The sequence below is a fragment of the Fukomys damarensis genome, unplaced genomic scaffold (assembly GCF_012274545.1).
Source record: "Fukomys damarensis isolate Sample0158 unplaced genomic scaffold, DMR_v1.0_HiC HiC_scaffold_16, whole genome shotgun sequence".
Lineage (NCBI taxonomy): Eukaryota > Metazoa > Chordata > Mammalia > Rodentia > Bathyergidae > Fukomys > Fukomys damarensis.
In genome coordinates this window covers 115,214,982-115,237,110 of record NW_022900928.1, presented here as the reverse complement: position 1 = coordinate 115,237,110, position 22,129 = coordinate 115,214,982, and the positions used below count along the sequence as shown (strand labels likewise).

The window sequence follows — 22,129 nt, the reverse complement described above, 5'->3', positions numbered from 1 at the left end:
ACACACACACTCACACACACACACACACATCAATCACAGGCTCTCAAATAAGGATAAGATGTCAGGCCTGGACGAAACTTTAAATATTACTCAGTTCAACACTCTGGACCTTGCTAGTGAGTACTATGTGTGGGTTGATAGAAAGGAGTGATTTTCTGGTGTCTTTTCCCACACTCCTCCATCTCCCCATGCTGTGGTGGTCTTGAGTCATACTGAAACTGGATACCTGTAAAGCAAGGTCATCAGCAGACATTCGGGACAAATAGATAAAATGCTACCAATATGGCTTGTTTCTAGCTGAAAAGCTCTCTTATTTTAAAGTTATTTCATTTTTTTTCTGATTATATTGGTGCAAACCTTAATAAAGGGTAAGCGACATTGATTCTTCTTTGTAGCACCTGGAAAGTCCTTTTAAACCAGTAGTGTGACACCTGGCTTTTCAATGTGCATCAGCTGAAGACTCTGCAAAGAACATGAGATAGAAAGTAATCAAAATAGCGAATCTCAAGTCTTTTCCTGACTGGAGAGTTCTCTACTCCATATCAGCAGCAAGTAATAAATTCTGTCTCTACTAAGTGACAAGTTTTCCTCCTAGGACCAGTTACTTCATTTCAGTTTCCTTCATCTGATAGAAAACTGCTATTTTACATGTGTAGATTCTTGTGAATTAAGCAACTGAGTATTTGGCAAGCCAGAGGCAGGATTATTTTGTGGTTGTTGTACTACATATTCACAGGAATACTTTATTATATTTTGCCTTTCATGGTTTTACTACTGAAATGCCATGTGAAAAGAATGTTTGAGAGTATAAGGGTTTTTGTACATTTCCACATCCATTATTTAAAGACACCATCTCTCTAACTTTTGTTATGGTAGAATTTTAACTCCTGGCTATTTTTAGAGTAGTGGCTCCCCATTTAACAGTTTAAGCTCTTTTCATTTTATTTCTAAGTCTACATTCCCAGTAGCAATATTCTTCATTCTGTCCAGGTTCTCCTAGCTTTGAAACATTTCAGACTTTTTAGTTTTTCTAAAACTCAATTTTCTCCCAGAGTCACGCCTTTTGAAATACTAGGCATTTAAAATACATATTGCATTTGATCTTTTGGGTTTTTACACTGTAAGAAGAAGCTGTGGGACTTAATCCTACACTGTGGGATTTAAAGTCAGTAATTTGTCTTCTTTAATTTTTGAGACTCTTGAGGCATGTTTTATTTATACAGATTATTTTAAAATAAGGTCCCCCCCCCAAAAAAAAGATAAAGAAACAAGGTCTTAGGTAGCATGATAAGACTCCACTACTTATGCTTGTCATCTATATCCCACTGCTGCTTCTTATTTGGAACAGCTGATTTTTTTGATAAAATGAAGCAGTCTTGCTAGTATAATAACAATGTACAAAATGCAGGGTTTCTGCATGATTATGCAAAAAGCACAATAATAAAAGTGACCATCACATAACAGTATATAAAATGCTAAGGTTTTTGCATTATAAGCAAAGGACAGCATCCAATAATAACTCTTAATTTACTGAGCACTTCTCTCTCTGACAAAGGGCAAGCACTGAATTCATGGCCTCATGTAATCGTCACAAGAGTTCTAGGAAGTAGAGATGTTTTTATTATCCTTATACTTCAGATGAGGGAATAGAAGCAGGGAGATGCTAAGCAATTAGCTCAAGGTTACTCTGATACTGATGAAGAGATCCTGCCACTCACCCTCTTAACTGGCTTAAACCACCCCAAGACCTGTTCCATTTTTTATAATGCAGATTTACCAGAAATGATTATTATTTGTAGAACAGGAAAGCAAAAACTGTGAGTGGGTACTGGCTACATTCATTGTTTATGAAAATGGCTGATGCACTTACAGCAGATGAATGCCGCTGGAATTCTGGTGTTAGATTTAAGTCGTTGTATAAAATGCCTCTGTTTTCTTCTTATAGTCCAGAACCACCAAACTGATGTCTTTTTTGGTTTTTTCCCTCCCCTTCTTCATAGTCAATGAAGGCCTGAACCAACCTACAGATGACTCCTGCTTTGACCCCTACACAGTTTCCCACTATGCCATTGGAGAGGAGTGGGAGCGATTGTCTGAAGCGGGCTTTAAGCTTACGTGCCAGTGCTTAGGCTTTGGCAGTGGTCATTTCAAATGCGATTCCTCTAGTGAGTAGCTTGCTTTGTTCATCCACCTGTTCCTCCATCTCTTCCAGTTCATGCATTTGCACTAATGGATCGACGAGCCATGTTTGGTAGACACAGGCGCTTTCAAACATGCAGCAAACAAGACAATACTGTTTGGCTCAAAGTAATATTTTGCATCATAGAAAAATGATGGGAAATTTTACTTGTTAAATATTGCTTCATTTCAAGGGCTGTATGCTACCACACTATTGATTAAAAACAAGTTTGCAGTGGTAATTTTTGAAATTTTCTTTTGTACAGTATCTAATCAATAAAGTCAAATTCATTGGAACCAGGCTTAAGAGTGTCAAAGACAAAAAAATAAAAAGAATCTCATATCAACTAATCTTTTGGGTCAAGTAAGGCCAGAGGTGGACATTTTTACTCACAAATATTCTTTCAACACAAAGCAAACATATACATCCCCTAGTACAAACAGTCCTACATCACACACACATACAAATCATGCACACATATAATTGCATACATCACACACATATCACAGATATACATAAACAGGTACGCACACACATGCACACACACAAACAACCTAGAGAAATTGACATTGATAGTAACATAAAGGAAAGTATATAGGTAATCTAATTATTAATAGTTAGCAATCAGCTTCAATAAAAAATGTTTGATTTGAAAATTTTAAAGACATTTTAATTATTCAAATATTTCTCAGCTAAATTGATCCTAGGAATTATCTGTTATGCTTTGAAATTTAGTATTAGAATTTGTAACCTTTCATTATTCTTTGTTTTGGGGAGATACAATCATTATTGACAATTGGTTCATTTTTATAACCATTATCCCTTATAAACAAGATTCCTATGGACATTTGTAGAAATCATATTCTTTGGAAGTAAAATATAACAAATTTTAAAAATTTTCCTCAAAGTATTTTATTTGTGAAACTCAACTAATGTTTTCCAGTGTAGACTTCTGTCTGAGAATGGAAAAGCAGAGCAGAAGAGGGGTCATATATAATGTTGGGATTAAGACTGTTAATATGTGGTATCCACTCAGTTTGTAACTTCTGAAACTGAACTACTTTTAAGTTTTAATATTTTGTTTTTACACGTGTGAGTACTTAGCTATACTGAAGAATTAGAGCTACAAGTTCAGCAAACAGATTGTTTGCTTAGATGTTGTCATTGTCTAACACCTTTTCTCACAGTATAAAGAGGGCTCAACTGTTGATAAACTGGAAGAAGAAATGTATTGTTACATGAATTTCTGAAAAGGATTCGGCTTAGCATAAATCTTGGAGATCAAACATTTATCTTGTATGCATGATAAAGACATACTACTTGGGACTTCTGGGTGTTCTTCAGCCCGTCTTCTGTTTCTAGGAATAATAACTATGGTTATCATTTTGTTTTTATTTTGTTACCTGGGTTTATTCTTTTTTCATTTACATGAAACAAGTGGGGCCAGGTAGAACCAAATGATCTGTTTGAGGTTTAAGTCTTGTACCTAGGGTCTCTTCAAATCAAAAACAATTATTTTATCCCTAAAAGACTACTCTAATCCTGCTTTAGTTTCTTTTTTTTTTTAATTTTTGTAACTGGGAACCTTAATAATGAGAATTCAAACGAAAGTCATTGACTAGTTATATGACGTGATTGTGGCAAAATAAACCTTGAAACGGTTGAGAAAATGTTAAATAGAGGAAATGGGTTTAAATCCAACCAAAGAATTGGTTCATCGATGAGGATCATGATCTTTAACTTTCCACTCCTTTCAGATACAAGATCTTAAAATCCTGTGACGCAGTCCAGTGTACTGAGTCCAAACACAAATAACTTTTTCCGTGATTTCCCAACCCCTACAGAATGGTGCCATGACAATGGTGTGAACTACAAGATTGGAGAGAAGTGGGATCGCCAGGGAGAAAATGGCCAGATGATGAGCTGCACATGTCTTGGGAATGGAAAAGGAGAATTCAAGTGTGATCCTCGTACGTCATCACAGATCATTTTCAGCGCCTTATTAAGTGCTCCAACTTCCACTACTGCACTGTAGCTCTCGTTCACAGGATCGATTGGAGACTTGAGGTCCCCTTGAGGACTCAGTAGTGGGCTGGTCAATCTTAGTTTGGAAAAGCAGAGACAAGCGTCAAAAATGAGTCCTGATTTAATGTTATAGCACTTTTCTAATCTAAGTATTTTGACCATTATCTGCAGTGAAATGTTATAAGAAAGCTCTACTGGTCTGTAGATTGAGCTTCTAAAAGGTGATTTCCATCTTTCCACTGATATCTAGTTTTTGGAAATAGAGCTCTAAGATCTATAGAGCAGTTCCTCAGTTATGATGATTGATGGAAATTTGTGAGATTTGGGCTGTGATGATACAAATTTAGGACACAAGTAGAACCCACCTTTGTATCAAGCCAAATCTGCGTTATTGTTCTGTCTGACACATGCTTCTGATTTGTGCCTACACATAGATGAGGCAACATGTTATGACGACGGGAAGACATACCATGTAGGAGAACAGTGGCAGAAGGAATACCTGGGTGCCATTTGCTCTTGCACTTGCTTTGGAGGCCAGAGGGTAAGTTTGGATGTGCCAGACTCCCTGCAATTTAGATAGGATGCAGAGAAGGCTCCTGCATGGATGTGCTGTGTGAACAGGCGTGGCAGTGCCCTTAGGAAGGGTCCATGAAGTTGTTCCCTTCGCTCACAGCTTCAGTCCCTTCTCATGCCTTCTGTACTCAGGCTGTTCTATTTTTCACCACCTGAACTGTTAAATGCTGTGTAGCACTGAGCCTCCAGCTCCATTCTAATGGACAGGTACCCCTGTGGCATTGTTGTCAACTATTTTAAATAATGCCTTGGGTCTAAGAAAGTGCCACTACTTAGTGCCCTCTCGCAATTGAAAATTAGACCCTTGCTCTGTAGCTCTCTCACAGGCTAATAATACAGGAGAAATGGAATGAGAAGTGGCTCTGGCTCTTAATGATGTAGTCAGGGACATTAAATTAGTACACATTGCAAAGTCAAGCTAATTAAGTAAGATTCTGAAACTGGCTGATACAGTTCCAGGTAGTCTGGAAACAGCAAGAAAGGCTTAATGGAGAAGAGAAATGTAAGCTAGCAGAGAGATGATAAGCATGCTCCTCAAGTTAGGAAGGAGCTGACCCAGGAGAGAGCCAGTAAGCCAGGCCTCTGCCTGATGTCTTGTGGTACAAAATCAGGAAGTCTGTTATTTAAGCCATTTACCCCTCAGCCATTTCTAGTATGTACACTTCTTCAGTTGAACAAAAAATGCCATCCCTTTCTCTCATCATTGTAATTCAGAAAGAACTGAGTCTCATAACTGAAATAATAGAACATGATAGCTTAGTTTTTCAATGAAGCCACGCCCTCTCCAATAGCTTCCCAAATTCCAGTACATTATGAGAATGCTCCCCACCCCAAGGTAGGATTCATTCTTGACGTATTTGGCGTTAACCAATTCAGGTACCCACAAAGAGAAGAAGCAAGATGGAAAATGGTCTTTAGGGTGGTTAGTTTGGCTGAAGGGAAGGATCTTGAAGGGCCTCTGTGTGCATCATCTTGGAACCTGGGACAGCAAGACAGCCAGTGAAAATTAATGTTATTCCATCCCTAGCATATAGAATGCTTGTCTCTGTCTCCACCTACCCCACCTCCCTTGAAAAATGATCAAAGAACTCAGTCCTCTTGGTATAAAAAAATCTACGATGGAGAGCGGATTTGTTGGGAAATAGATTTTTGTCACACTTCAGCGTCTCCCTGTTATTTATGCACACAAAACCTTTCATGTGTGACACTTACTCTGTTCTAAAGTGCTAAATGAAACACTTAAGACAGGAGTGGGAACTGTTATATTTTTATATGAAAGCAACAATCACTGATTCTGTAAGTAGGTATTTACCCATATTGTGTTAGGTATTATGGCAAGCAGGCTCCTATGTGGAGAAATGTGTCTGAAATATTTGAAATGATAGTGTAAGAAAGTGGTGGTATTTTACTTAGGGTTCTTTCAGTTCTAAGAGGAAAATCCCATTCAAGTTATGTGAGGCTCAAATAGCTCGCATAACTGTAATGCCCCCATTCTGCCAGCTTCTGGGGCTGTTGTGACACGGGCATCTGGAGGCTGTCACTTTTTATATGGCTTCCTTCTCTAGGAGATTTCTGCTGATGGAGACATGAGTCACCTCTCTCAGTTTCAATTACACCTTCTGGCCGCTTAAGAATGACAAAGAAAGAAAATGCCTGTTTCCTCGCCTTCCAGCAAAAAACCTCAAGGGGGAGCCTCATATCACCCATTTCACCTGGCCGTATGCAAGGCTATGATAGATAGCACTTGCCTGGGAGGTTAGGAAGGGAGTGGCCATGCAATGCAGTAGACAGAGTATGACCAAAGTCACCCCAATTCCAAGGTGGCAGCCCCAACCCCACCCATAGTCCACTGTGTGACTTCTCGTGGCTGGGTCTGTGTGCGGATGGTGAAGTGAGGGCGTTTATGCAAGGGATCTAAAGTCCCTTTTAAAAGCTCTAGGATTCTAGGAAAACCTCTTCTGTGCTAAAGTGCAGAAATCTTGAGGAAGTTGGGCCTGGAATGGGTCTCAGCATAATAGGAGGATTTTCACAGAAAGAAAGGTCATTTTAGGAGAAAGGAAAAGCCTAAGTAGAGTAAGTTACGGTTATAAATGCATGAGATCATCACCCAAGCTCCCTTGGTGATTAACTGCTTTTATTTTGCCAATTCATGAGAGCTGAAATTCCTCTTTAACTGAAGCACTAAATCACCCCGCTGTCCAGTTATCACAAACGCCTTTTGACTTCCTGCTTCTCCTCTCTCAGGGCTGGCGTTGTGACAACTGCCGTAGACCTGGGGCAGAACCTGGTCCTGAAGGTTCCACTGGCCACTCCTACAACCAGTATACACAGAGATACCATCAGAGAACGAATACTGTAAGTGCACTTGCACCCCATTATCTCCCTAAGCCCAAGCAGGTGCATAGCAGGGAATCCACATTCTTGCACACTTTTCTTCAAAATGAACCAAGTTATTTACTTTTTTAAGTCTCATAAATGACTTACATGGCATAGTGTGTCCTAGAACATCATTATGCCTTGAACATCTCATCACTCAGTATACTGACTTCCAGATTTTTTTTTTTTTGTACCGGGTATTTGTAAGGCAGGCAGCAGAACCACTGAACTAAATCCCCGGCCCTCTGACTGCTAGATTTATGAATTACTAAAGGTAGTATCCTTTCTAGAAACAGTTTTCAGTGTTTCCCCTTCCCATTTTTTTTTAATGCACACTTCGGCGTATTTGCTGCTAATGTCTTCCTTTTTCCATTTTAACAGAATGTTAACTGCCCGATTGAGTGCTTCATGCCTTTAGATGTCCAGGCTGACAGAGAAGATTCCAGAGAGTAATATCAGCACCCAAAGGACCAAGCGCGTCTCTCTGCCAAAGTCTGTCTAAACTGGAGTTATGTCCGCAGATCCCATCTTTGAGAGTTTCTTTCTAGCCTTTTGCTCTGGAGTAAGTTTTCTGGCTTCAGCTCAACTCACAGCATCTCCAAGCATCACCTAGGAGTGTTTTGAGACTTTTCTTATAAATGAGGGCAGGACGTTGCCTCTTCAGCTTCAAAATATTCAGTACCGCTCAGTATTTTAAATGAAATGATTCTTGGTATGATTTGGTGTGGGATCAATAGGGAAGTGAATGTGCCAACCAAGATGCCAGATGGGTTGAACAATATTACCAAAGTTTTAAGTAGGGGGAAAGTAACCTATTTAACTGTCTGGCCTGCAGTACTGTAGGAATGGCATGACCCGGTTACTGTGATATTTAAAATAGCCACAGTTCTCACTTGTTCCAAATGATCCTAATAACTGCCTAGAAATATCTTTCTCTTACCTGTTATTTATCAATTTTCCCCAGTATTTTTATATGGAAAAATTGTATTGAAGACACTTAGTATGCAGTTGATGAGAGGAATTTGGTAATATTGATGGTTGGTTATTTTTTATACTGTATTTGCCAAAGCTTTACTACTGTGGAAAGACAACTGTTTTAATAAAAGATTTACATTCCACACTTTGAAGTTCACTTTATATAAAGTATTTGGGGAGGAAATAATGATCCTTATGAGGGTTTTTTGGTTTTTGTTTTTTTTTTTCCAATTCAGCCAACATGTGAAAATCTATGATGTGCCAGGCTCTCTAATTCTTGGGTGATTTCTGTGCAAGATTTTCTGCCTAGGCTGGGGATTAGCTCAGCAGTTCAGTGGCCTACCTTGCAAGTGCAAGGACCCAAGTTCAATCCCTGGTACCAAAAAAAAAAAAGATTTTCTGCCTATCGCTACAAAAACAAATTCATTTTTGTTATGTCATCTCTTCAGTGGTGGGATAGCTTTATGTTTTCTGCCTTAACAGATTTAAGGGAACTGAATTTTTTTGGTTGGTTTGTTTTTTTTGAGACAAGGTCTCACTATGTAGTTAAGACTGACCTGGAATTCACTATGTAGCCCAGGATGGTCTCGAACTTGCAGCGATCCTCCTGCCTCAGCCTCCCAAGTGCTGGGATTACAGGCGTGCACCACCGTGCCCAGCTAAGGGGACTGAAATTTTTATTAAATATGCTTCAGTAGGGCTGGAGATTTAGCTCAGTGGTTCGGTGGCCTGCCTTGCAAGCACAAGGACCCGAGTTCAATCCCTGGTACCCAAAAAAAAAAAAAAAAAAAAAAAATTGCTTCAGAAGTAGAATTGAAGCGACCTTTGGTTGCTCTTTTCTATTATAATTCTTCCCCTCCCCTTTTCTCCTATCCTTCCTTCATTGAATAAACATCTATTCAAGTAGATCACTTATAAGGAAAAGAGGACAATTTATTTGTTAAAACCACTTGAACAGTACATTATATAGAAGTTTTATCTTAAGAAATTCCCTTTGTACAATAACTTCAGTCTAACTTATCTCAATTCTTATCCCCTGACACTCATCATGACTTGATAAACTCTGACTAAGGAATTGGCTCATTCTTAGATTACAAAGATCATTTACTTTTTAATTTCAAATGGGGAAACAACTAAACATTGGGTTTAAATCTGACACTTAGGGCTGGGAGTGTGGCTCAGGGATAAAGTGCTTATTTAGAATGCCCAATACCTTGTGTTTGCTTCCCATAACCTTCCAAGAAAAACAAATGCACATTAAAATTGATTTTCACACACCAGGCATATAGTGGCATATACCTATAATCCCAGCACTTGGGAGGCTGAGGCAGAAGGATTTCTGTCTCAAAAGACCAAAAAAAAAAGAAAAAACCCACTTTTTTTCAGAGTAGTAAATAGCAAGAAATACTTGGTTTTTATTTAATAAAAGATTTAGACTTGGGCCAGGGATTTAGCTCATTTTAGCCTGCCTCACATGTGCAAGGTCCCTAGTTCAATCCCTGGTACCAAAAAAAAAAAAAAAAAGATTCAGCCATCACTTCTACATAGTATTATTCAATATATTTAAATAACTACCTGGTAAAACTATCTGGTAAAGAATACAATACATTTGAAATTCACTTGAATTGTAAAGACAATACATTTGAAATGATTTACAGTTTATAAAATTGCCTTAGCATTCAGCATCTCACATGATTACAGTTTAATTTTACAAGAGAATACAGTTCAGATGAGTTTTCCTTAGCAGAATACAGACCTAGACCCTGGACTTCACCACTAGTCTCACCAGTCCAATAGTTATCAAACTAGCTGCCTTGCACCTGTTTCAGGATCTCAGGTTGTATGGACCAGTGTGATGATCCGTGACCATCTGCCACAGGTGAGGCAATGTGCTCACTGAAGAAAGAGCTGGAAACCGTGTGAAAGAGTACCTGAGGGAAAGGAGCCCCATCTCTTACCCTGATCTGGAAGGTCTTTATATTTAAAAATGTAAAGGAAGAGCAGCACCAGGTTGACACTGCCTGTACTTTAAATTACCTGCCCCAGAACCATAAGAATATTTTGCTAAAATGCAGTTTCAATCAACCCATTTGGATTGTGTTAAATGGATAGGATGCCCTTCTGAGTACTTTTATGAGAAAATGTAAAAGCCACAAGCTTCACAGTTAAAAATTGTTTTGAAAAGAAAATATAACTTCCCACAATATCTATTGAATTGCAAAAGGAGTATGTTAGGTTTACAAATTAAGCTTGGAAGAAATTTAAATGGCCTTTTCTGTTTGGGAATCACAAGATGAGAAAGGCAAACTTTTTTTTTTTTAACTGTTTCTCAGCAAAATCATGAAACCTGAGAACTCAGTATTTCCAGAGATCTTTCTCAGCTTTCATGTCACTGCTCCCTGCTAGAACTGCCTTAAACAAAGCTAGATGGAAAAGGTCTGATTAAAAGATCAATCTTGGGCCAGGTATTTAGTTCAGTACTTCCAGTGCCTGCCTTGCAAGCTCAAGATTCCTAGTTCAATCCCTGGTACAAAAAAACAAAACAAAACAAACAAACAAAAAGACCAATCTGTATTTAGACAACTAATGGACAATTTAAGAAAAATAAGCTAAAGGAAGGTAGTAAATATTATGCCTTTAAAAAAGAAAAAACTAAGTTTTAGAGTTTTAACTGTGCTTGCTGCACATGATTTATAGTGAAATTTATTATTTATATTTTTTCCAAGTCTAATGACTTACATGAATTACGCAAATTTGTCTATAATATCACCATAAGCCCATAGGACACAATTTCTAGGGAGGTGAATAAAGAAATGATCAGGTGGAAATTACAAGTGTAAGAAATGACTTTTTCTATTTAATTATATTTCCACTGAAAATTCTATTCCATTCTAGTTGCATGAAACTCATTAAAGTGATTAAGAAACATCATATCAGCACATTTAAGTGCTGAAATTGCCAGCTCTTCAGTAAGTTCCCATTAGTGCAGTAGGGAAAGTGGCAGGCTGCAATTTTTTTAAAATTCTCATTTTCACAGGAGACAATTCAACAATTTAAAAAAAAAAAAAGGCCATTGCTGGGACTTCTTATGTCTGGGGACATTTGAGGAGTAGCAGAAGGCAAGGCAAAAGCAGAGCAGCACAATTATGACCTTACACAAACTAAGGAAGTTCAAGTTTGGGGCGCTTTTCATTGAAATTTGAGTTGTTGCCTTTGCCAGATTGTCTCCTTCCATCTCCTCATTAAAAGATTCTATTTGAGTTGCACACAAAAATCCATACAAGGCATGCCACCAGATCCAGTAAGGACCCAAGGACCCTGCAGGAGGCCTCTACAGCTGCCTGCCTGGGCCCAACTGGCGGGTGCGTGACCTCCCAGACTGTGCGCCACCAGATCCAGTAAGGAAGGTAGCCCTTGAAACACCCCCACTACCTGCTCCCCCCCCCATTGTCAAACTTCCTGATTGGGCCAGTCCTTGGATCCACTCTGCAGAGGCATAGGTGCTCATGAAGGGTAGTTTTCTGAGCTCCCAACTTTGAACATCTTTAAAGAAAGGGCGGGGGAAACCTGTAATAGAACTGAGTGGAGTTCAGCCTGTGGGTTGGGAAACTCAAGTTAGGCCTTGTGGACTGAGGTCAGTCTCAGTCGTGGGGACCTACCAATGGCTAGCCGAGATCAGGGGATTCAGTTCTGCATATGGCTGTACTTGTGGTATAATATGAGAACAGAGACATAGTCTGAAAGAGGACTTTCAAATTCTTTTTTTTCCTTTCTTTTCCTCATTCCACCCTAAAATTTCTTTCTTTTTTCTGTCCTCTCTCTCCAACTCAGTCTCTTGCTCCACCATATTATTCCTCATCTCCCTTTTTATTCCTCCTCCTGCCCTAACTCAGACTTCTTCTTTAATTATTTTTCCTTTTTGGGGGTGGGTGTTTTGTTTTGTTTTTTGGTTTTTTTTTTTTTTATGTTCTTTTCTCCAGTCATTTTACCTCACTCATGGCTCCGTAGCTTCAAGGGAAGGCAAGCACCTGTTACTGTTAAGGGGATATATTCTTGTCCTTATTCCTGCACTCTGTCTATCCCCTCTGAAGTCAATAGCTTCATAAAGATAGTAAGGTCATTCTACATCCTCTGGTTTCACTTCAAACCTGCTCCATTTCTTTCACTTATCTACTCCTCTCATCCTAACTCAGTCTAACCCCCCCATACTAAATGGTAAAGATGCTATATTGAGAAGTGTATTCACTGCAAACATATTTTGGGCTGCTTCTTGATATTAATTTAATTCACATGGTTTAAAGGTGATAGATTAATGACTAGCACAAGTGGTCAGTTTGCAAGCTGTGCTTGATCCTACTGGGCTGCTGAATGTATCAAATGGGATAAAGGATTGTGATTTATTTAATGAGTTGTTTTCTCAGATATTATGAAAATGAGGATGTCTATGAGTCATTAGAAACTCAAAAGCTAAAATGCAACTATATCAGGAAGATTTAAGTAATACCCAGAAATTAAACCAAGGACAACCCAACAACAAAAATAAAAATGAGAAAACACTTAAGCAAGACACAAAGACAGATTTCCAGTTCACCAATGGCAAACAGTAGGATAAATGAGGATGAAAAGTCTGATAGTGAACCAGCAGGATACCCTGGACACATAGCACAGGAGGTAACAAAACAGATCAATCAGGCTCTAGAAAAATTCAAATCAGAAATAATTTCCCAGTTAACCACAGAGATGATGAGCAAAATGGAAGTCATGATTCAAGACTCTAGAACAGAAACTGACAAAAAAATAGATGAGCTCAAGACCATGATAGAAGCCATAAAGACTCAGCATAAGAAAGAAATGGAATCCATAAAACAGATTCAAACAGATATCCAGGAGATTAAAAACTCTATTGAAAGTGTACGCAACAGAATAAAAGATTGCGAAGATAGAATTTCAGATATAAAAGATAGGAACACAGTCAGTGACTGTGAAAAAAGAGGTCTCTCAAAAACAGTAAGGGATCATGAGAAATCAATTCAACAACTTCTCGATGATGCAAAGAAAAATAGCATAAGACTGATAGGAATTCAGAAATAGCAGGAGAAAATGAAAATGACTTAAAAAAGCTCTTCACAGAATTAATGACAGAAAACTTCCCAAACAGAAGGGAAGAATTACACATACAGATAAGTGAGGCATATAGAACTCCAACTAGCCATGATAAAAGAAAAAAATCTACACCTAGACATACAATAATCAAGATTCCAGAAATCCAACAGAAAAACAAAATACTACAAGCAGTAAGAGAAAAGAAACAAATCACATGCAAAGGAAAATCCATCAGAATCACAGCAGACTTTTCAACACAAACCCTGAGGTCAAGGAGAACTTGGAGTGAGGTATTCCAAGTCCTAAAAGAAAATAACCTCCTACCTAGACTGATGTATCCTGCAAAACTCTCAAAATAGATGGGGAAATAAGATACTTCCATGACAAAGAACACCTGAGAAATTTCATGAACACCAAACCAGCACTACAAAGAATTCTAAACAATATCCTAGAAAAGGAAAATGAAGGTCACAATATCATGAGGCCCAACAGACCAAATCAAATAGGCAAGGCAAGAAACTAAAAGGAGATGGGAGAAAAAGTAAAAAGAGTCAACAAAAGGACAATAACACGACAATAATAAGTCAGGATATATCTGTTATAACCATCAATGTTAATGGCCTCAATTCATCAATCCAGATAAATAGACTGGCAGAATGGATTAAGAAGCAAAATCCAACAATATGTTGTATACAAGAAACACACCTAGTGCAAAAAGAAGCTCAGAGACTGAAAGTGAAAGGATGGAAAATAATTCTCCACACAAGAGGAGCCCAGAAAAAGCAGGGATAGCAATCTTATATGCAATGTAAAGTTTAAACAGAAACTCATTAAGAGAGACAAAGAAGGCCACGACATTCTTGTACAGGGAAGAATTCAGGAGGAAGAAATGACAATCATAAACATATATGCACCAATATTAACATGCCCAACTGTATAAAACAAATATTAAGTAACGTGTAAAACTAAATAACCAATAATACAACTGTAGTGGGGGATTTAAATACCCCACTAAACAGATAGATAGATCATCTAGGCAAAAAATCAACAATGAAATATTATAAATGAACCAAGCTTTGGAACACATGGACTCAGTAGACAAAATCAGAATATACATTCTTTTCGGCTGCACATGGGTCATTCTCCAAGATAGATCACATATTGGCTCATAGAACAGGTCTGAATAAATGCAAAAGAATTTAAGTCATCCCCTGCATATTATCAGATTATAGTGCAATCAAGCTGAGAATCAATAGCACAAGAAACTGTAGGAACTTCACAAGCACATGGAAACTGAACAATACTCTCAAACAATCAATGGATTACAGAGGAAATTAAAGAAGAAATTAGACAGTTTTTACAAATAAATGAAAATGCCAATACAACATACAGAAATCTATGGGATACAATGAAAGCAGTTCTATGGGGAAAATTCATAACATTGAATGCCCACACTAGGAAAACAGAGCAGGCTCAAATAAACCACCTAATGATAAAACTTAGACTCCTAGAAAAACAAGAGCAAGAAAAACCCAAAGCTCGAACAAGAGAGGAAATTATAAAGATCCAAGCAGAAATTAATGCAATAGAAACTAAGAAAATGATACAAAAAATAAATGAAACAAAAGATTGTTTTTTTAAAGAATAAATAAAATTGACAAATCCTTAACTAATCTTATCAAAAAAAAGGAAAGGAAAGGATCAGATCCATGCAATCAGGAATGAAAAAGGCGAAGTCACAACAGATCCAAAAGAAATCCAGAAGATCACGAATACTTACTTTGATAACCTGTACTCCAATAAAATGGAAAACACAGAAGAAATGGACAGATTTTTAGATACTTACGAATTACCAAAATTGAACAAAGAAGATGAAAATATTTTAAACACCCCAATTACAGTCAGTGAAATTGAAAATGTAATTAAAAATTTACCAACAAAGAAAAGTCCAGGCCCTGATGGATATACTGCTGAATTTTACAAGACATTTAGAGAAGAACTACTGCCATTACTCTTCAACTTTTCAATGAAATTGAAAGGGAAGCTATACTTCCAAATTCATTCCTGGAAGCAAGTATCACTTTGATTCCCAAACCAGGGAAAGATGCAACTAAAAAAGAGAACTACAGACCAATCACCTTAATGAATATAGATGCAAAAATCCTTAATAAGATACTAGCAAACAGAATACAGAGGATTATCAAAAAGATCATCCATCCTGACCAAGTCAGATTTATTCCAGAGATGCAAGGGTGGTTCAACATATGAAAGTCAATAAATGTAATACATTATATTAACAAAGTCAAGGACAAAAATCATATGATCCTCTCAATAGATGCAGAAAAAGCATTTGATAAAATTCAATACCCATTCATGATAAAAACCCTGCAAAAAATTTGAATAGATGGTCTATATCTCAACTTAATAAAGGCTATCTATGAAAAACCAACAGCCAACATCATATTAAAGGGCCAAAAACTGAAAACCTTCATTTTAAAATCAGGAACAAGACAAGGATGCCCATTATCACCACTAAAATCAGGAAAGACAAGGATGCCCATTATCACCACTCCTCTCTGATATAGTTCTGGAAACATTATCCACAGCATTAGACAAGAGAAAGAAATTAAAGCAATAAAGATAGGAAAGGAAGAAGTTAAACTGTCATTATTTGCTGATGATATGATACTCTACATTGAAGACCCAAAAAACTCCACCAAAAGACTTCTAGACTTAATTGACAGATTCAGTAGAGTATCTGGATACAAGGTGAATACCCAAAAATCAATAGCCTTCTTATACACAAATAACAGACTCACTGAGAGAGAAATAAGGGAAAAAATTCCTTTTACAATAGCATCCCAAAAAATGAAATATCTAGGAATCATCCTAACAAAAGAAGCAAATGATCTCTACACTGAAAACTATAGCACTCTGAAAAAAGAAATTGAAGAGAATATAAAAAAAATTGAAAGATATCTCCTGCTCCTGGGTAGGAAGAATCAACATAGTGAAAATGGCCATACTACCAAAATTGCTATATACATTCAATGCAATGCCAATTGAAATTCCAACACTATATTTCACACAACTAGAAAGAAGAATCCAAAAATTCATTTGGAACCATAAGAGACCTAGAATATCAAAAGCCATCTTAGGCAACAGACACATGGCACCAGGTATAACAATTCCCAATTTGAAACTATACTACAAAGCCACTGTGATAAAAACAGCATGGTACCTGCAAAGAAACAGGCCTGAGGATCAGTGGAACAGACTGGAAGACACAAAAACAAACCCAGATGTACTCAGCTACCTCATCTTTGACAAAGAAGCTGACCATCCTCAGTGGAGGAAAGATAGCCTCTTTAATAAATGGTGCTGTAAAAGCTGGATTTCAACCTGCCACAGATTAAAACTAGACCCTTATCTTTCACCATTCACTAAATTAAAATCCAAATGGATTAAAGACCTAAATATTAAAACAGAAACATTAAACTTGCTGGAAGATAAATTAGGCAGAACTCTGGAAGACATTGGCATAGGAAAAGACTTTATGAACAAATCCTCAGTACAACGGGAACTAGCAGATAGAATCAACAACTAGGATCTCATCTTATTAAAAAGCTTCTGTACTTCAAAAGAAACCATCAGCAGAACTAAGAAACAACCTGCAGTGGGGGAAAAATTTTCACCAGCTATTCCTCAAAGGACTATTATCAAGACTATATAAAGAACTAAAAACAATCAGCCCCCCACATATAAAGACTCAATTCAAAATTGGGCATCCGAAATGAACAGACATTTATCAGACAAAGAAGTCAAAGCAGCAAGTAAATGTATAAAAAAATGTTCCACATCACTGATCATTCGAGAGATGCAGATGAAAACAACACTGAGATTTCACCTCACCCCACAAAGAATGCCTGCTATCAAGAAATCACACAATAACAAATGTTGACGGGGTTGTGGGGAGAAAGGAACCCTTCTCCATTGTTGGTGGGGTGCAGACTGGTGCAACCACTATGGAAATCAATATGGAGATACCTCAAAGAGCTTGGACTGGAGGTTCCATTTGACCCAGCCATCCCTCTGCTGGGTATCTTTCCAAAAGAACTAAAAGTATCCTATCACAATGATGTATGCACACCCATGTTTATAGCGGCACAGTTTGTAATAGCTAAATCTTGGAAACAGCCTATTTGCCCATCAGTTGGAAACTGGATAAAAAAGATGTGGTTTTTCTATAAAATGGAATATAACTCAGCCATAAAGAACAAGAAAATAGATTCATTCATAGGAAAATGGATACATATTGAGGATATACTCCTAAGTGTAATAAATAAGTAACACATGTGTAAATACCAAATAGTTTCTCTGGTGTGAATAATCTGCAATAATACAGAAGATCCTAATAAGATTACTGACATCGAGAAATGGGAAGAAAGGAGCTAAAAGTGTAGGGAAGGTGGGACGGGTAGGGGAAGGGTAAAAAGGGAAAAGAAAAAAATGTGAGATAATGAAAAGATGGAAATAAAGTGTTTGTAGATGGGCAGGGGAGGAGGGGGTGAAGGGAGGGCAGGGACAAGGAGATAAAATGAGAACCAAGACATGTCATGTAGAGGTACAAGATCCCAACAATGAATGTAACTGTACTGTATCCCTAAATGTACCAATAAACTCAATTAAAGCTTAAAAAACAAACAAAAAAACCCCACAAAAATCCACACAAATTACATATGCGGAGAGGAAAATACTATAGGCAAGAAAAGCAAGAGAAATGCTGCTTCACTCAAAGCCCCAAATAGGAAATTCCTTTTGTGACATTCCTCAGTAGAGTCAGGTGTGAGATTTTAAAGCACACTTTACATTTCCTTGAATTCCTTTGTACTTACTCTTTAGAGACATAGGTTTTAACTATCTCAGGAGTCAAGATTGATTATCTCTTAAAATGCCTGTGTGGGAACCTCCTTCCCTAAGAGAGCTCGAAATTAGTGCTAAAACTGTATGAGGCAGTGTGGTCAGCACTCTCCTCCCACCAGGGCCTGAGCCACACACAATCTGTAGGCTGCTGGCCACAGCAGGTTCCCTTAGGTCAAACAGACCAGGCAAAGGGTCCTACTACTGGGAAGCTCCCTGCACCACAGAACTTTGGAACTTTCCCTTTCACTGTAGACGATGCACTGCCTGGGCTAGGCCACCGCCTCTCACATTGGGCCCTGGGTAGACAACGTGGAGGTGAACACTGAAAAGCTATTTTTGAGTCAAAATCATGCCACTTTGGTGGAGGAACTGGAACCTCACACACAGCTGGCAGAAACACAAAATGGTGCAGCTATTATGGAAACAGTCTGGTGACTCCTCAAAAAGTTAAATATAGTTACCATATAATAGTTTAATTCTACTCCTAGGTATACCCCCGAGAGAAAGAAAACACATGTTCACGTTAAACTTGTACATACATGTTCACAGCAGCATTATTCATAATAGCCCCAAAGTAGAACCCAAATTCCATCAACTGATGGGTTGCTAAATGTGGTATGGAATGTTGATAGAATATTTGTGTATAAAAAGGAATGAAGTATGATACATTCTGCAACACAAACCTTCAAAACCTGTTAAAAGAAGCCAAACACAAAAGATGACATATGACCCCATTTATGTGAAATGTCCAGAATAGACAAATCCACTGAAACAGAAAATAGCTAAGAGGTAGCTTAGGATATGACAGTCGGGGGTGGGTAATAGGAGTAAAATTTCTTTTTAGGATGATAAAAATGTTAGGGAGCTAGATAGATGCACAGCATTGTAAATATACTAAAACCACTGCACTGTACAATTTAAAATGGTTAAAATTGTGGCATTTATCTTGACAGAAGTAAAAGATGCCACTTTAGTTACAGAAAATGTCTAATATTTTTTGTTTGTTGTAAGGTGTCACACCCAGATAAATGTACCTTAGATAAATCTAAGGAATTCAGAATCTTTTTGGCTACCTCTTTGGAAACTGAGGTCAAAACATGCATAAATATTTAGAAATTTTCATCTTCATCTATATATATCTCCCAGTACTTCTGTGTACACAGAAGCAGTATGAAAATAACCAGTATTTTCCCCAAACTGCATTTATCGTGTCTCAGGTGGTACCGTAAGTGACCTCATTCACTTTTCAGAGCAATTTTGAGGAGTGAATGCTGTTACTTCTCCAAGTAGAAAGTGAGGGAAAGGCCAGGCGAATCACCAGAGGTTGCCTGACTTGTGAGCAGCAGAAGGGTTTCCAGAAGACAGCCTTGCTCCAGAGCATGGACTTTTACCCAGGACTATCCAGTCTCCTTGAGGAGTGAATCCACCTCCATCCTTTGGAAGAAGCAAACTCCCAGCGATTAAGGCCCAGTTACCCAGCTGCTGAGTGGCAACACAGGTGGTGATTATGCTAAAGGGCACAGAAATGCTTTTCTGGAGGGGAAGATGAAGCCATGAATAAGAATATAGGGACTGTTAGCAAAGTTCTATTTCTTGACTGCATTGGGGGTTACCTAGTGTTTAAAAGCGATCCCTTAGTCAGGTGTAGACACGTAACCCCAGTACTCTGGGAACTGACAACGGAGGCTCATCAAGTTTGAACCCAGCCTGGGCAACTCAAGTGACTTAGATCCTGTATCAAAAACAAGCAAAAGGGGCAGTGATGGTGAACCTTTTAGAGCTCTCCCTGACACAAACAGCCTGCTGTGGCATGTGTGCTATAGGTTCACCACCATTTGGCTAGGATACGGCTCAGTGTGAAGGCTTTGGGCTCAATGCCCAGCACCAAAGTTATTCTTTAGATTTTTCATGACTTGTCCATATAATACTTTAAGGTAAGCTTGTGCCTAGCAGTGTTCTGCAAATATAAGGTTTAAAGAGTGTTTAAGAATGGATGGCATTGGGAGCTTAATGATCTGCAGGTTTTTGTGCTCTAAGGGTCATGGTGTGAGGGTCTTTCTAAAAGGTGCACCTGGAGAGAAGCAGGGGTAAAGGACCAGACAACAGGGGATGGAGCAAAGGGTGCCTCCAATGAATGGTGCAAAGAAGTATGGGGGTTCTTCCCTCCCTGAGCTCCAGGTGCTCCCCAATTTAAATATATTTTTTAAAAAATAGCTTTTCTTTTATCCCATTCCCTCCTTAAACCCCCTATCCGTTTTTGTCCTTAAACCCCCTATCCGTTTTTGTTTTTGTTTTTTTGTTTTTTGTTTTTTTGGTACTGGGGATCGAACTCAGGACCTTGCACTTGCCAGGCAGGCGGGGTGTCACTGAGCTAAATCCCCAGCCCTGGATCTTCTGCCCTTTGGTACCACTGAGGTAACAGATTCTGTGTTTTTCATTTTCAACACTAGTGAAACTCCAGGGTTGAAGGGCGTAAGGTTTAACTGTGTTAAAAGACTGTTAATGGGTTCCAGTTTCCAGATCCTCCCCAAATGCTGAGCTTCTTTGTCTACTGGTGACTTCAACCAAGGTCAACCTGAGTTCGTACAAAGTCATGGAGCAAATACAAGGCCCCCAGGGACGGAACTTGGTGCTGTCTTCATCAGTGGGTGAAGGGTGGTGGCTCTGGCCTAACTTCCTGGCAGGACAGCAGGAGGGGAAAATGAGGAAGGATCGGCTACAGAGGAGTTGTTTTGTGGAGTGAGAACCCGATAGCTGCTGCATTCAAACCTGTCCTCAACTCCTTGCGGCTGAGGGCAAACCAGCAATCCTGCTCAAGCTCTGTCAGAGCAGCCAGGACTAGGAGTGGTACAAGAGATGCTGGGGCCCACACACCAGAACCCCGTAGGGTAGAGATTTTAAAATAGCATGATAGATTACAGATTCTAACAGAAATAGAAACATTAGATGTGAAAAATATAACTCTTGAAATAAAGCCTCAGAGGGGACAAACAACATAATGGATACGAAGTGGGAAGTACTTAATGAAACAGACCACCCACTGCAAATACTGATGTTCTTCAGCTTACCACGGAGCTGTGTCTTGATGAATCCACTGTAAGCTGAAAAGATCATACATCGAAGATCCACTCAATACATGTACTGACCACCCCTGCTTACCAACACAGCTGCAGAGTAAGAGTTGTTTATACACAAATTATGTGGCTAGGAGCTCTAGCTTGCTGCTCCTGCTGAGCCTGGGATTAGAGTGCCACATATTATTAGGCACAAAATCAAAATTCAAAATTCACAATGGGAAGTACGGTTTCTACAGAATGCCTATCATTTCTGCACCGTTATGAAATCAAACCATTCTAAGATAGAGACTCTATATATTAATCCTTTTTGAGCAACTTTTTATTGTCTAGCCATGTTTGTATAAATATTTTTAAGAATGGTATTCCAAACACCTCAATTGTAAGTACTGTTGTACAAATGTAGAAATTAATCCATTTGCATCCCTATTTACAGTTGCTGGAACGAATTGTGCAGAACTGGAACTGAAATCTCCCCATGGCCTCCCAGAAATGAAAGCATAATACATTAATTTTTTTTTCTTTTTTTTTTGGTACCAGGGATTGAACTCAGGGCCTTGCACTTGCAAGGCAGGTGGTGCTACCACTGAGCAAAGTCCCCGGCCCATAATACATTCATTTTTAAAGACTCAAAATGGTAGCAGTTCGTGGACTCTGAAGTGAAAGCCTGGCTAGACTACGTAGTATTAAACAGTACTGAATTATACCTTTAATGCTAACCTTTGGTCAAGCTAAAGAATAATCAATAACTTGGAGACAAAGAGCACTCTTAATAGTTTATGAGCCCACATCTTTATTAGCTATTTACTGTGACACTGCAAATTATCCCCCTCCCAGCCCCCAAAACTGTGGCTTACAATATGATCTCTTGTCTGTGTGAGTCAGGTATTCATGAGAATCT

At 38.5% G+C, this 22,129-nt stretch overlaps 1 protein-coding gene across 9 annotated transcripts in view; it reads left to right on the top strand.

The window, feature by feature from the left end:
• Window positions 1-7,955, top strand: part of Fn1 (fibronectin 1) — a 66,338-nt gene extending 58,383 nt beyond the window's left edge. For all 9 annotated transcript variants that reach the window (XM_010616017.3, XM_010616020.3, XM_010616019.3 and 6 more), the window contains 5 exons: window positions 2,001-2,165; window positions 4,024-4,149; window positions 4,639-4,745; window positions 7,022-7,132; window positions 7,535-7,955. In XM_010616017.3, coding sequence (XP_010614319.1) covers window positions 2,001-2,165; window positions 4,024-4,149; window positions 4,639-4,745; window positions 7,022-7,132; window positions 7,535-7,606 — 581 coding nt within the window. In that variant the 3' untranslated portion in view covers window positions 7,607-7,955. The remainder of the gene's footprint in view (window positions 1-2,000; window positions 2,166-4,023; window positions 4,150-4,638; window positions 4,746-7,021; window positions 7,133-7,534) is intronic.
• The last annotated feature ends 14,174 nt before the right edge of the window (window positions 7,956-22,129 follow it).